The sequence below is a fragment of the Callorhinus ursinus genome, unplaced genomic scaffold, assembly GCF_003265705.2.
Source record: "Callorhinus ursinus isolate GAN/ISIS: 27379988/994484 unplaced genomic scaffold, GSC_fseal_2.0 scaffold43, whole genome shotgun sequence".
NCBI lineage: Eukaryota > Metazoa > Chordata > Mammalia > Carnivora > Otariidae > Callorhinus > Callorhinus ursinus.
The window spans coordinates 11,052,043-11,067,383 of NW_027397105.1; the positions used below are offsets into that span (position 1 = coordinate 11,052,043).

The 15,341-nt window shown below is 55.5% G+C and overlaps 1 protein-coding gene across 2 annotated transcripts; it reads right to left on the minus strand.

Moving 5' to 3' along the window:
• Window positions 1–7,274: 7,274 nt before the first annotated feature.
• Window positions 7,275–13,347, minus strand: RNF112 (ring finger protein 112). 2 transcript variants are annotated; one of them, XM_025863876.2, is made up of 14 exons: window positions 13,150–13,347; window positions 12,910–12,950; window positions 11,882–12,167; window positions 11,467–11,673; window positions 11,230–11,358; window positions 10,888–10,992; window positions 10,373–10,423; window positions 9,973–10,029; window positions 9,818–9,892; window positions 9,560–9,677; window positions 9,236–9,402; window positions 9,091–9,144; window positions 8,901–8,975; window positions 7,275–8,815 (listed from the first exon to the last, which is right to left on the minus strand). In XM_025863876.2, the coding sequence occupies exons 1-14, from the start codon at window positions 13,201–13,203 to the stop codon at window positions 8,345–8,347; spliced, it is 1,890 nt and encodes a 629-aa protein (XP_025719661.1). In that variant the 5' UTR covers window positions 13,204–13,347; the 3' UTR covers window positions 7,275–8,344. The 2 variants fall into 2 exon arrangements, with proteins under 2 accessions (XP_025719661.1, XP_073737894.1); XM_073881793.1 differs by having other exon boundaries at window positions 9,236–9,396; window positions 13,150–13,282.
• Between the last annotated feature and the right edge of the window lie 1,994 nt (window positions 13,348–15,341).

A 15,341-nucleotide genomic window follows, 5' to 3' on the forward strand; every position in this document is an offset into this window, starting at 1 on the left:
CTAGAATCACTGATATTGGTACTGAGCTCGATAAAAAGGAGCTCTTTCTTTCTTTCTTTTTTTTAGGAAAGAGCTTTTCTAGTGAAATTATTATTATCATAAACAGCCCTGCTGGCTTATTCACAGTAGTGATTATCTCAATTACTTTAAGACTCACAATTTATTAGAAACAAACATGTTATTTGGACCTTTGCTATTTCCTTTGAAATGGTTCCCACAATTAAATTTTTCTGGGTTTTTTAAAAAGATTTTATTTATTTATTTGAGAGATAGAGAGCGCATGAGAGAGAGAGAGCACGAGAGGGAAGAGGGGCAGAGGGAGAAGCAGACTCCCCGCTGAGCAGGGAGCCCGATGCGGGGCTCAATCCTGGGACTCTGGGGTCATGACTGACTAAGCCAACCAAGCGCCTCCACAATTATATGTTTCTGATCAGCACCATATTGTACTCCCAGGAGAGACACGGTCTGGACATACAAGTCCAACTACCTATTATTGGCAAGGTGAGGTTGGGACCATCCTCATGAGTAATTCTTGATAATGCTAAAGTAAAAGGAACTAACATGCATCTTGATACCACTCAAGAAAAAATTGTTCATGACACTCAGAGAACCATAAAGCAGACTTTATTCAGGACCACGGGATAGGCGTAGGGGCCTCTGCAAAGGGGGTCTTGTAGTGGGGAAAGAGATTGGGCTCAACTCCAAACACAACAAGGAACAGTGGAAATTTATAGCCAAGGAGTAGGGTGGGGGCGGGGAGGTCGGTGGATGGAAAATCACCAAGAGGAAACATCAGGGTTCAGGGGGGATTCTGACTAAACTGACCTAATAAGAATCTTGCTGAAGGCAAGCCAAGGTGATCAGACATCACCTGGTGTGAGGAATCCCATCAGATATCCAAGCTGACCAGATATCAAGGGTGGGTAATTCTGGCTAAACTGACTTAGCAGGATGCTTGCTAAAAGCGAACACAGGGATAAACATGGAAGCCCAAAAGTCAGGGCCTAGGTAAGAAGCAAGTCCAGAAGATCTGGCATAGAGTTTGGTCAAGGAGAGAATTTTTGTCAATACTCAGACCCCAAATTTGACACCAAGTGTCTGAGGCTGTCTTTACAACTAGAATTGTACTCCCTGGGGCCCCCTCTTTATGGAATTTGCTTATTAAGGCGGCCATCCAAGGACAAAAAGAGACCTATTAGATACAATCCTTGGAGGAATAAAACAGGCAAGGTCTAGCTAATGCTTTTTGATATTAATACTTTGACCAATAAACTCAGTGCTTCAGGACAATTATGAAAACATGTAGTATGGTTGCAGTGCAAAATGGAGGACACTTGGAATTGGACTGTTGGGACTAATTTAATGCTGGAAGAAAAACTCACCACAAAGTTCTCAGAGGTGCTCAGTGACAAAGCAGCTTAATGGTAGCTACCAACCAGCTCTGAGACATCACCGCTAGCTCAGCATGACAGACCTGCTATCATAATATATTATGGACTTGGACTGATGTGAACAATAGCCTACTGGTATTTGTCCTCGAGACTTAGAACACCTAGAGCCATAGACAGTACACCCTGCAAACTGAGTCTGTACTATTCCAAGGGTCCCTCCCAAGAAGCCTTTGCTGGGCGCCTGGGTGGCTCAGTTGGTTAAGCGACTGCCTTCGGCTCGGGTCATGATCCTGGAGTCCCGGGATCGAGTCCCACATCGGGCTCCCTGCTCGGCAGGGAGTCTGCTTCTCCCTCTGACCCTCTTCCCTCTCGTGCTCTCTATCTCTCATTCTCTCTCTCTCGAATAAATAAATAAAATCTTAAAAAAAAACCCAAGAAGCCTTTGCTACTAGATCATGGCCATGGGCATCTTGATGTCTTGCATCAAGAAATATTCTTTAGGATGATAGAAAAATTACTGAAGGACCTAAATTATCATGTAAGTGTGAGTTTACTCATGCAATTGATGGGAACTCGGGACAAAGGTATTGGCCTTACGAGAAAAACTCTTAAAGTGCTAGATTGTTAGGCTCTGGAGTTACGCTATTCCTTCCACTAAGATGGGGTAAGACTTTATGAGCAACTACAAAATAATACTCAAATAGTTAATCCCATGAGAGGGCAAAAAATAAAATCAACACACAGTTTGTAAAATTAATGTATGCTGAAGGAGAATTTTTGCACATTGCTTATCAACGGGACTTGAGACACACTTCTCCCCCACCCCACCCCATACCCTGCAAAATGGCAGCTTGGCATATAGAGGATTTGAAGCTCAAGGAATTTGAGAAATGGCAGGCTCAGGAAAGGCTTTCTGACCTTCCCCTAAAACAGGTCATGAAACTCTCATGTGAGAGGCACCCTCCTTGTACCCAGAGGAAAGGAGCACCCTTATCTCTGAAGATGAAGGGAGGGGAAGAGGAATTGGAATGAACAGGCCTTGCTTAGTTTCTCCTTCCATCATACTTCTCCACAACTTTCCACTCTTCATCAAACCTAGCATAAAAGCACTCAGGCATAACCACTTCCTCCGGTCTTCATTTTCTTGTGAAGACTCTCATGCAGCATGAAACTTACATTAAATAAATTTGTATGCTTTTCTCTTATTAATCTGTCTTTCGCTATAGGGGCCCTAGGTAAGAATTTAGAAGAGTATTTAAAAAAAAAAAAAGTCAACTGAGTAAATGTTTCAGATCTTATTGGCTTCATTCAATGACTCATAAATTGAGCAGCATCCAATCTAGCAGACAGAAAGGAGCTCCAAGGAGCCATATGAGACGCAAGACTTTTATAGGCAGACGGGAAGAAGAATGAGGAAGTTATACTAGGCAGAAAAGCAGGTTGCTTATTGCAAGGTCATTTTCCTTTAGGGGATTGCTAAGGGTCTTTCAGGCAGATACACCTGATAGATACTGATCAATTACTTGATCAGTAACTAACTAGTTACTGATCAAGTAATTCCTGAATGGTTTAAGGTTCAATTTCTAGAAGAGCTGAAATTCTAATTAAGTCTCAGTTTGGTAACATGGGCTTAGCATAAGCAACTCCATTTTGCACCCGTTGTCTTGTTTTTAATGTTTTGTTGTTGTTGTTGTTGTTGTTGTTACTGTTTTTGTTTTTAGAGAGAGGGAGAGGGAGCATGTGCGAGCGGGGTGGGGGGAAGGGCAGGCAGAGGGAGAGAGAGAGAATCTTAAGCAGACTCCACGCTTATAGTGGAGCCCAATGTGGGGCTCGATCTCACGACCCTGAGATCATGACCTAGGCCAAAATCAAGAGTCAGACGCTTAACCAACTGAGCCACCCAGGTGCCCCTGTTGTCTTGGTTTTTTTTTGGTTGGTTTTTTTTTTAAAGATTTTATTTATTTATTCGAGAGAGAGAGAATGAGAGATAGAGAGCATGAGAGGGAAGAGGGTCAGAGGGAGAAGCAGACTCTGTGCCGAGCAAGGAGCCCGATGTGGGACTCGATCCCGGGACTCCAGGATCATGACCCTAGCCGAAGGCAGTCGCTTAACCAACTGAGCCACCCAGGCGCCCTGTTGTCTTGTTTTTAACGAGTAAAAAGGAAAAGATATTGTTTCCTCCCTTACATAATCAAGAATTTGCTTTAAATAATAAATATGTCTATTGTTGGTATACACATCTGAAGACTTTTCCACAAGTCCATATCATACTAAATTTTCTAATTCATCCCAGTGTGATTCTGATAATTACTTGGCTTTGCATTTTACCACAGGATCGCTGAATATTTCAATGACTGCAAAATGCCAAGAGAAAGGTAGAAACAGCAATGGAGATCATTAGAAGTTATAGTGTTACATTAAAATAGTGACAAAAGGGGAAAATTGCAAGGGTAAATTAAAATAAGATTGAATTTCCTTTCCAAAAGGAAAGAGATCTTTTCTCCCCCACCTTTTCTTAGAACTTTTCCATGAGAAAACTTGTATCTGTAAAGAATTCCTCTGTCCCTTTGGTATGCATGCAAATCTTATTAAAGGTTAAATAAGCCTCTTACCAGAATTAAAACCCAGGAAGATTTTTCAGCAGGGCCTGGGAGCCCATATCTTTTCAATGTCAGCATCAAGGAAGACAGCGCCCCATCTCCCTGTCATCGTGGGAATCCAGCTGAGGCATCTCAACTACCTGCTCATCATAGAGGTACAAGAATTTTCATTTTTCCTTCAGAAAGAGGTCATTAACTAGCACAGACGGCCACCCCAATGACCACAGAGTGATCATTCAACCCAATGAATGCAGAGTGAATTTGAAAGCACGTATAGCAAGTGGGACTGTTGAGTCCTCTTGCCCGACAAGTGCTCATACCCGAGAACATGCACATAGGGTCGTATTTGCTTGTCTACATGGAAGTGGTGGGATTTCTCTTCTGTCTTAATAATTTTATGCCTTAGGGGCGCCTGGGTGGCTCAGATGGTTAAGCGTCTGCCTTCGGCTCAGGTCATGATCCCAGGGTCCTGGGATCGAGTCCCGCATCGGGCTCCCTGCTAGACGGGAAGCCTGCTTCTCCCTCTGCCTCTGCCCCTGCCTCTCTCTCTCTCTCTTTCTGACTCTCATGAATAAATAAATAAAACATTAAAAAAAATTTAAAAAACATTTTATGTCTTAACTAGCAGATGACCTGTGACACAGCCTGGTCTGAGTTAATGCTTACTCAGTAATAGAACTATTCCTTTTTGACATTATTAGTAAGGAGGGTTTTCTGGGTGGGCAGATTTTATTTTTCAAGATGTTTTCCTTGGGACACCTGGGTGGCTCAGTCGGTTAGGCAGCTGCCTTCGGCTCAGGTCATGATCCCAGAAGTCCTGGGATTGAGTCCTGCAACGAGTCTGCTCGGCGGGGCACGGGGCGGGGGGGGGTCGGCTTCTCCCTCTCACTCTCCCTCTGTGCTCTCAAATAAATAAATAAGTAAATAAATAAATAAATAAAATCTTAAAAAAATAATCAAATAAATAAATAAAATCTTAAAAAAAATGTTTTCCTCAACAGGGCAAGAATCTGCCTTCCATGTTACTGTAGGGGACAGTTTTACCAAATGTTTTATCATGACCTAAAATGGATCCAGCACTGTGTTTCCTCACTGCCCACCACCCAGCCAGGTTTTCGCCCCATTTCAAGGGGCACATTTTCACGTTAGTTAGGGTTAGGATAAGCTATGATGCAGTAATAAATAAACCTATATATCTCATCCACTTAATGCAAGCAGAAGCTTCCTCCTTGCTCAGGGCATGGTTTAGTGCATGAATGGTTTAAGGGGAGCTAGGGGGCTCCTGTTCCATTGCAGTCAAGAGGCTGCTACAACAAAATACCGCAGACTGGGTAGCTTGCAAACAACAAATACTTATTTCTCACAGTTCTGAAGGTTCAGAAGTTCAACATCATGATGCCAGCAGATTTGGTGTGGCAGCTGGTGAGAGCCTACTTCCTGGTTCATAGATGGCTGTGCACTCACTTGGTGCCAAGGGACTAGAGATCTCTCTGGGATTCTTCTCTAAGGGCACTAATCCCATTTATGAGGGCGCCACCCTCATGACCCGATCACCTCCCAAATGTCCCTCCTCCTGACACCATCACTTGGTGGATTCAGATTTCAACATATGAATAGGGTTGGGGGTGGGGTTCAGTCCACAGCAGGACTTAAGGAGGCAGGTTCTTTTGTGTGGTGGTTCTGCCATCTCCAACATGAGGACTGGCCTCAGAAGCAGGAACCGCAAGCCAAATCCCCAGATCTCTAGCCCAGAAACTTGTCACCTGAGAATCTTGCAGTCCGTGACCTTCAACAGGTCATAGAAATCAGTCAGGCTTCAGCACCCCGCTGGGACCTTGAGCACAGAGTCATGTGGGCTCTTGTGAATTCCAGAACTGACGCTGGAAACCCAGGAAGCCCCCTAATTGGGTTTGGGACCCAGCAGCCTGGTCATGGAGTCTGGAGAGACTTGTGGGGTGAGGGCTCACCTAAGCCAGGAACCTGACATCAGAAACCTTGGGTTCAAGTCTTGGCTTATGTCTGACTAGCCATGTCTCTGAGCTTCCGTAGAAATGGGTACCCTACAGGCTGCATGAGATGGTTTCAAGACTTAAGGAAGGTGATGTTTGGGAAGATGCTTTGAAACTAAAAGGCACAAGACAAATAACTACTTAATATGACTCATCTGGCTTTCGTGGAGCCCTTCGCCCGCGTGGCCGACAGCTCACTTCCATTCAAAGATTGGGGTGAAGTAGCCCACGGCAGCTCCTTCCAGACCTGTTAGATGGGATTCTAGCTAGACAAAACCCTCCTTCGGGGACTCTGTGGAGCTCCCTCCCAAAGTTCTAAGGCTAACAGCCCCAAAGTCTGGGAGGTTTTGTAGCTCATGGGCCCACCACATGATGATGGAAGGGCCCAAAAGATGCTTCCAGGAAGCCATTCTCGGCAAACACCGGACAAAGTCTGGACTCTACCCCCACCTCTGGCCCAGTCTCCAAACATTAGTGACCCTCAGCCCTCTGTCTTCACCCCACCTGTCCCCAACCCGGGCTTTGGGATTATTTTGGGGTCATTATTTTGTCCCCGGCTTGCTAACTGAAGCTTCTACTGTTGGGCCATGTGTCCCAGACCACGTCCTTCTGCCTCAGTCCCCCCAGCACTGTTTCCTAGAGCTGAATGGGAAGAGGGAAGAAATCACCAAAGAGGAGCATCTTGACTTCAGCACATCTGCCCTTAAAAAATCTCTCTGCTGACATCTGCGGGGGAGCCCCAGCTGGGGAGCGTTAGCTGAGACTTCCCCTCTCCGTAAAAGGCAGACTTTGGGACACAGTGGCCCCTGCTCTAACTCTGCAATGGGGAGCTGAGGAGGAGAGGAGAAGCAGCAGGTGAACGGCGGCTGGCTGACCCCCACGGAGGTGGGCCTGGGTCCTCCTTCCTCCGACGCTTTCGCAAGGACTCCCCAGCTCCGCCTCCACTCTCTCCTTCTGCCAGGACAGATGCCAGATGACAGTCTGCTCGCAGGGTCATCTGAGGCAGGAGAGACTAGGGGAGCAGGACCCCAAGTCCTAGTGGAAGGTGGCTGTGCCCTTGGCCTTTGGCCTGAGCCCTCCTGCAACCCCCGTGTGGGGCCTCGGACACTCAGCTCCCAGATCTCTTGAATTTCAGCCTCCCTCTCCCTGTCCACAGGTCCCGACAATGGAGTGCCTTCCTTCACCTCCCCCCCCCACCCCTCTGCCCCAAAGCCCTCTGGGGGCTGAATTCAAGTCCTGTTTCAATAATTTACTGGGAAGCTGAGGCTCAAGCACACGTATTTTATTTTTTTAATATAATGAGCCCATGAGTACTTTACAGGGTAAATAGCCTAGAAGTCTTCCAGCAGGACTTCCTTGTCCTGTGGCAGGGCGCTGGGCCCTCTGGGTTCCCGTGGAGGGCTGCACCCAGGTCTCCTGCAGACACGGGTTCGGGAAAGAGGGCGTGCTCGTGTCCGGTGTGGAAAGTGTTCCCTTTGCTGTCCCTTGCAGGGCTTCCATAGACTTAGGAGCGCTGCCTGGTTTAGCGCCGAATGCAATTACTGGTGTTTTTCTTTGGCATCTAACCCATCGCGGGGACAGCATTCCAGAAAGAACTTGGGCCCTCTGCTGTCTGAGCAGGCTCGACAAAGGGCACCACCATGAGGGAACAGCTGCAGGGACCCCCATTCAAAGTGCCCATGCGGCCTCCCTGGGGTTGCAGAGGGTCGGGGAGGCCACCATTATCCTCCTGGGGCAGCTTGGGGAAGAGTGGTCAGAGCAAATGGCTCCACTCCGGGGTTCAGGCCACTGTCCACCGTATCTGGACTCTTTGGTTTTGCCGGGTGGCCCCTCCTTCTCTCCCCCCACCCCAGCCCCTCCTTTGTGCTCCCTGCCCCTGAGCACCAAGGTCACTCAACCTGGGACTTCTCCTCCCATCTGTGAAGGGACGGATCCTCTCTACCCCAAGGGACGCTTCCAGAATGGTGCCTGCTCAGCCTTCCTACAATCCCGGATCATCAGGGGAAAGAAGCCAGGGTGGGGAGGGTGGAGCCTCACTCTTGGTGGGAGACACTGGGGCCAAGTGGACCTGGGAACCATGGCAGGTCAGCCACCAGAAACAGGCCCTATACTCTATTCGCTGTCCCCGGACACAGCCTCCTGGCCCCCGACGGCCTCTCTCTAGGATCCTGGGGCCACCTCGATTGTCCAGCTCAGTCAGCCACCCAGACACTGGGCACTTCCACCGCGGCAGCGCGGCCCAAGGGGGTGGGGGTGGGGGGGTAAGGGGGCCCTCGGCACCACCCCCAACCCCTCCCCTCCCGCGCCTCCTTCCCTCCCACCTGGCATCCCTTGCCCCCTTTGGTCACTCTTCCTGCAGCAGGGGCTCTCGGTCCCCTTCCTGCACCCTGTCGTCCTCCTCCTTCTCCATGCAGCCCACGGTGGCGGCCAGGCCAGCGCCCACGCCGCCGCCGACCACCGCAGCCCCCGTGGCCCCCACCGCGGCGCCAGCCGCCACCATCCCAGCCTCTGCAGCCAGCGCGGCCGCCGCCATGCCCGCGCCCACCACGCCGCCGGCCAGGCCCATGAGCCCGGCCCCGACGGCGCCCCCCACGGCCGCCAGGTGGCCACAGAAGCGCATGGTGTACGAGTCCATGAAGACCTTGGCCTCGGCCTGCAGCTCGGCCTCCAAAGCCTCCAGGGTCTGCTCTCTGCCCTTGCACAGCAGGGCCGCCCCGTGGCGGGCCAGGACGGCGTCCTTCTGGGTGCACAGGAGGTTGCGCATGGTGTCGGGCAGCACCCGCAGCGCGGAGAATATGCGCTTGGTGGCCGCGTCCTGCGGCGGAGAGAAAGGGAGGCGCGCTGACCGCCCGCCCGGGAGCCCGAGGCCTGGGGCTCCCGCGCGGGGCCGCGCGGCTCACCTGCTGCCGCACGTACTCCTCGAACTCCTTCTTGGCAGCTTCCACCGTCCTCAGGTCGTGCAGCTGGGCGGCCATCTGTCCACGGCAAAGCCAGGCTGCCTCCCTCCTCCCGCTCCCGCCCTCGGCTGCATCCCAGGGCCCACGCACCCGGCCCCCCCAGACCCTCCGGAGGGTTGGAGGGGGGACGTACCTCGTCCGCGGAGGCGAACCCGGGCCCGGTCCTCCCCATCCAGCCGGAGAGGTTCTGCGGGGACATCAGGGGAGGGGTGAGGGCGGGCAGGGGGGCGGCGGGCTCTCCGGGGCCTGGGGGCGGGCGGGCGTGGGGGTGCGCGCACCTTGATTTCCTGAGCTAACTGCTGCCCCGTGAGCAGGCGTCTGTCCCCCCTGGCCACGGGGCGGCCCTCGCTCCAGTACCCCGGGCAGCGGCTCTTGGCGTGCTGGGGGGCTGCGCTCAGCACGTCCGCCACGTAGGCACAGAGGTGGCCGAAATCGTCATCTGTGTCTGAGGAAGAGATTCCTCATGCTGAGGAGACCGGGGGCTGAGCAGGGCTGGGCTTTGGGAGGAGAAAGGGTGTCAGAGGCAGCGAGAAGCTCGCTGGGGCCAGGGGGTCGCCCGGAGGCGGGCAAGCTGGGGAGGCCTTGTCCCCGGGGACACTCACCGCAGGGGCTTCCGTGGCCTTTGCTTGCCCACCGACGCCCCGGGGCAGGCAGGAGGTAACAGCGGGCTCGCCTCCCTTGGAGCAGCTCCTGAACCTTGGGGTATTTGCCGGAGGATTTCTGAGAGACGGATGGGGAGACCTCTGAGCCAGGGACCAGGCTCCTTGTTCTTGGCTCCAGCGCAGGCCCCCTCAGGCCTCCCCTCCCCTTCTGCCCAGCTCCCCCCAACCCCCTTGCTTCCCCTCCTTCGCACCCCTCACCTGAATGATGTCACCCACGCGGCCCAGCCCCGCCTTGTTGGAGTGGGATGAGTCACGAACTAAGAGATCTAGGTGCTGGAAGAGAAGGCGTCCTGACACCAGCAGCCTGGGGGTGTTAGGGTCTCGGGTGACGGGTCCAGAAATGGATGTCTCACCTGGATTGGCACCATCCCATAATGCCTGCCCATCACCTCGGCCACGTGGACAAACATCTGGGGGTGAGGCACCAGGGGTCATGGCTGGGTCACCCCAAGGACTGTGGCTTCCTCCCCTCTGGGCCCACTGGGGGATCCCCCACCCTCACCCCCACACCCTCCCCACCCCCCACCCTCACCCCCACACCCTCCCCATCCCCCATACTCCCAGCTCTGGGACTCTCCTGCCTCTCCAGGCATCTTGTGCTCCACCCTCTGCCCTCAAACCCACCAGCCCAGCTCCAGGTCACGAACTGCTAGGCCAGAACTGGAAGGCACCCCATTACGGCTGGTCCAGTCCCCTAGCCTTATGGCCAGGGCAGGGATAGGGTGGCACCCCAGGACCAAATTTTCTCCTCACCTCCAGATATTCCAGGTCTGTATCCTTCAGCTCCGGGGAGGTGTTGAGGATCTGGAACCAAGGAGAACAAGATGGAAGAGGGTCTGCAAAGGCAAAGAGATACTGGGAAGACCCCGGTGAGGAAGGAGCTCGCAGGCCGACAGTGGGGCCGGGACCCGGGAAACACCTGCCTGGGGGCCTCCGCAGCCTGCAGGTCCGGGGCTGGCCATGAGGGACCGAAGGCAGGCCCGGGAATGGTCCTGCGGACCTTCAGCGGCTCCCGGGGACCTTTGACTTCCCTTTTGAACAAACCATGTTCCCACCTTCACCGACTGCGGACATCCCTCCCTTGCAGGGGCATCCCCAGAACCTGTGGGGGGACCCCAGACACAGGCATCTGTGAGATCAGGGTAAGCATCCCGGGCACTCCCAGGGCCAGCCCCCCCGCCCCTCCCCGGCTGAGATGTCCCTGTCCTGGAGAAAGCTGAGCGGGAGCTGGGCCGATGGGGCGGGGCACCTGATCACAGCGCCCTCACCTGGTAGGAGCTCAGCATCGTGGTGAGGGCGCAGAGCTTGGTCCTGGTTTCTCTGCTCAGCTCGGGGCTCATGGCGTCCCCTGTGTCCACCAGGAACACGGCCACCTGTACAGGGGGTGGGGGAGGCGGGGAGATGAACCGAGGGGTCAGGCCTGCCTCACTCCTCCATGTGCTCCCCTCCAACCCTCCCTCTGTCCACCGCATCTTCCTGTACCTGCCCCCAAAGCTTGCTTTCTCCATTCCCCTCCCCTTTGTCTGTGATTTCCCCATCCCCCCAAACCTCTTCACCCGCTCCTCCCCCGCCCCGCGATCTTCACCTCCTGTGCCCTTCATGCCCCTCACCTTCCTCCCCTCCTTCCCCAGCAGGAAAGGGTGGCTCCACATCCATATGCCCCTGGTAAGGCTGTTGGCACCCCACCTGAACCCCTGCAGGGACCCTCCTCCTCTCGGCCAGCCGCCCTCCCCTGACTCCTGCAAGGCAGAAAAGAGAGCATCCGTTGGTCCATCCAGCCCCCATTCCCCTCCCAATGCCAGGCTGGGACCCCCTAAACGGCCCCCCTGCCCCAGCCCTGCCCTCACCAGGCGTGGCAGGCTCCGGAGCAGGTGGTTGAGGAGGAAGGTCTTCCCTGAGTGCTGCTCCCCCAGGACAGCCAGGAGGCAGACAGGGGTGTCCCGGGCCAAGGGGTGCTTCAGACAGCGGTTGATGGCCCCCATCCTCAGGATGAGGCCTCCAGAGGTATTGATTCGCACGAGCAGCAACGGCTCTGCCCTCACAGCACAGGTCTCCTGCGTCAGGAGAAGGAGGGTTCCCGGCGCCACCAGGCGCTGCCAGTGGGACCCCAAGTGCGGCGTGCATCCGACCCCAGACTCTGTTCCCCACCCTGACATCCCAGAATAGAGCCAGAGCCGCTGGGCTCCTCGGGGATCGGACCCCGGTCCCTCCAGCTCCCCCCACCACCCCACCAGCCCCAGCACCGAGGCCTGGGCCCCGGACCTGCAGCACGGAGGGCAGAGGCCTCTGTGGCAGGAGCTTCATCTTCTCCCCCAGACTCCGGAGGCCCTTCTTCTGCTTGCAGATCTTCCGGCACTCGGGGCAGCAGGCTGGCTGGCAGCCGGGGACACGGTGTGTGCTGAAGCACCGCGTGCAGAAGTCATGGCCGCAGTCCAGCGAGATGGGTTCCCGCAGCCTCTCCAGGCAGATGGAGCAGGCAGGAAGCTCCCGGGGCACCGCAGGCCGGGACCCCAGGCCCAGCTCTAACTTGGGGAATGGCGTGTGGGACCTGGGGTGGAGGGGGTGGGGGGCGGCAGAGCAGGGTGTTGGGAGCAGCTTAGGGGGGGCATGCAGGGAGTACGTCGGGCTGCGAGTTTGGGGGCAGGGTGCTCCCAGAAAGGCCAGCTCACTGACTTGCACCCCAGTGCCGGGGACGGCAGAGCCGTGGGGACAGTGCTCCTGGCAGGGAGGCACCCGCATGGGGTCCTAACCCTGCCCCATTGCAGCCGCCACCGCTACCCCGGGCGGCCACGGGCAGGCTCCTGCACGGACTGATCTGGGCCCCCCGTTTCCTAACTGGCCAAGAGGAGAGGTTAGCAGCCCTGGGCTCATGGGGCCATTAGGGCATCCTGCCCGGTGCCTGGCACAAACCTTCCCGAAACCCCTCTCCCACAGCCTTCCACTGCAAGGGCTCCTACCGGGAGTTACTGGCTTCAGCCGGACCCTCCCCCTCCCCAGGAGTGACACCTGCATACACCGTGGGGCCACAAGGAGAGGGTGGGAGCCCCCGGTGGTGGGGCAGATGGCTCTGGTTCTTAGATGATGCCTTCGGCCCTCCCTCTTGGAGCTGGATTTGGTCTCCAAGCAGTACCCACCAGATTGTCCCTGTCCCTCCCTCCACAGCAGATCCAGTTTCGGGCCCTCCCCTGGGAGAGCCCGCGGGACGCCGGGGGCCACAGGGCCCGGGTTCCTGGACCCACGGGGAGCGAGCAGGCTTTGAAGCAGTCCTGCCGGCAGGCCCTACCACTTACCAACTGTTGCGACTGCTTCCCACAAAGCTCCGTTTTCTCTCCTTGGAGACAAAAATGGGGGGCGGGGGGTGGGAATAAAACGCTATCTAGAAAAGAATCCGGGTTTCTGTCTTCCTCCTGGGTCTCAGTGGCCTCCATCCCCCTTCTGCAGACCCATCCCTTGTCCCCAGGTGGCCCTTTCCCACCCCCACCCATTCTGCCCCCCCGCCCCTCCCCCAGATGTCAGGACCCAGGACTTGCCTGTTTGCCCAGCCAGTGACAAAAGGAGATGATTGACAAGGCGGACCTCGGCATGGGGGGCGCTGGGAGTGGGGAGAGGTCTGCACGCAGAGAGCGGAGGCCCAAGACAGAGACCCGAGATCGGCCGCCGCAAAGGATGGCTTTCCTCCTGGAAGGGCCGAGCTGTGGCGGGTGGAGGGTGGGTGGGTGGGGGATGGTCTCCCCAGAGGAGCCGACCCGGACTCGTCAGAGCTGGAAAATAGATGTGACAGTCGGGAAAGAGGAGGCTGCCTCTGGACTCACCCCAGGGGGAGGAGACAGGACTGCGGGAACCAGGGCTCCGGAGGAGGGAGGGACGGAGCCGGGCCCAGAATCCCTGGCTGAGGCTGGGATGCAGGCGAGAGCTGAGGTGGTGAGTCGCCATGGAGACGGAAGGGAGAGATAAGGACAGGGAGGGGGGAGGAGGGATGGAGAGAGAGAAGCCATATGGGTGCGTGGCAGAGATGGAGCTGTGGGCAGGCACTGCCCCTACTGGTCCAGCCAGGGTCCTTCCGGGGCCAGCGAGCACGGTGTGCAAAAGGAGGGGTGTGGGAAACGGGGACAGCACCGCCCCAGCTGACCTGGAGAGGGACAGGGAGCCTCCCTTCCGTCACCGGAGGAACATTTTACTGAGCACCCGCTCTATGCGGGGCCCCAGGATGCTGGCCTATTGCATGTGGCCCTGCGCCTTCCCTCCTGGAGCCGAGTCCCCAGCCCCCCTGGCGTCTCTGACATTGACTGTGTGACTCCTGGTGTCTTCCCCTTCCCATGGTTTTCACGCAGCTCCAAGCTTGTGACCATCCCCTCTGGACCTTCTAACTGCCTCTAGACTGGGCTCCTCCCATCTGCTGCGCAGCGCACAGCCAGAGCTCCCCGCCCAGCACAGCTGCTCCATGCGGCTCCATGCTGCTCCAACACTGGCCATAGCTCCCTACAACCATCAGATCAAAATCCAAACCACCTGGCCTGTACCTGCGGGCCTGAAACTTCCTCTCCGGGCTTTGCCCTCTCTCCCCCTTCCCTGCTTCTGCACCTTGGCTCCGTGTTCCCCCTGCCTGCAGGAGGTTGCTCCCCCTCCTCCCTCCGGAGAGACCCTCGCAGGCCCAGCTCAGATGCCATTCCCCCTCCCCGGGGGCCTGCCTGCCTCCCCTTTCCTGACTGGACGTGATCTGGCCATCAGGTGGCTCGTGATCAGGTACCTGGTTGTGAGAGGTTACAAGCGGCCAAGGCTCTGGAGCCAGACTGCTCCGGGCTTGCTTCCCAGCTGACCCATATGAGCCAGGGGCCCTGGGTGTTTGCTTTCACTCCTCTGAGCTCTGAGGGGGTCACAAGTACGTACAGAAAGCCACTTGCCCAGGCGAAGTTATTCTTAAGCCCTAGGTGCTAGGATGCAGAGGGGCAGGGGGATGGATTCACCCGGAGAAGTCCAGGAGAGACCTTCCCTAGCAGGCGGGGCTGGATATTGCTCACGCCTCACTCTGGACTTTCACACTTGGAAATGGGATGGCACTGATCACACACCCAAGAAACTGGCCCTGGTCACTCTGGCTTGCTGTGTGGATGACAGATCAGAAGGACAGGGAGAGACAGCTGCTTGCTGTGAGCTACTACTGTGGGAATCGGCCCCGCAGAGCGACAGGCCCGGGGAAACGTACTGCATGCTGGGGCCGAGAACCTCCTGCTCCTGGAGAAAGTCCAGGCCTCTGTCCCTTTGCTCTTAGAGGCCCCTGCTGGTATCTGGGGCTCTGAGGGGCACCCCTTGCCCAGGGAGACTGACTGTGGGGGTTAGGTTTGGACGGCCCCATTCTATCCACGAGGCTCTGGAGGCCTGTGCATGTTTCTACCGTCTCTGAGAGGGATTGAAACCTGATGGGAGCATGAGAATCTCCAAACTACAAGAAGAAAATGTCAAATCAGACGTAATACCTGCTGAGTTTGGCACCTGCTACCCTCTACATGATGTCAACTGGGAAAATCAACTCGGCTTCTCCTCTGTGAAGTCAGAATCAAATCACGAGGGCCACTGAGTCAAGAAATGTTTCCTGAGCACCTGCTAAGTGCTGAGCACCGAGCTGGATTCTGGGATAGTCGTCACATGGTCCTACACACTAACAAGTAATTTGTTCTTACCAAATTCAACACTGTAAAGATTATACAAATCCTCTTTCAAAAAT

Coding starts and splice junctions, on each gene's coding strand:
- RNF112 (XM_025863876.2), bottom strand. CDS start 13,203: ATGCCGAGGTCCGCCTTGTCAATCATCTCCTTTTGTCACTGGCTGGGC. Junction 10,424..10,887: donor CGATGCTGAGCTCCTACCAG/GTGAGGGCGCTG, acceptor CCTTGGTTCCAG/ATCCTCAACACCTCCCCGGA. Junction 9,145..9,235: donor AGTTAGCTCAGGAAATCAAG/GTGCGCGCACCC, acceptor ATGTCCCCGCAG/AACCTCTCCGGCTGGATGGG.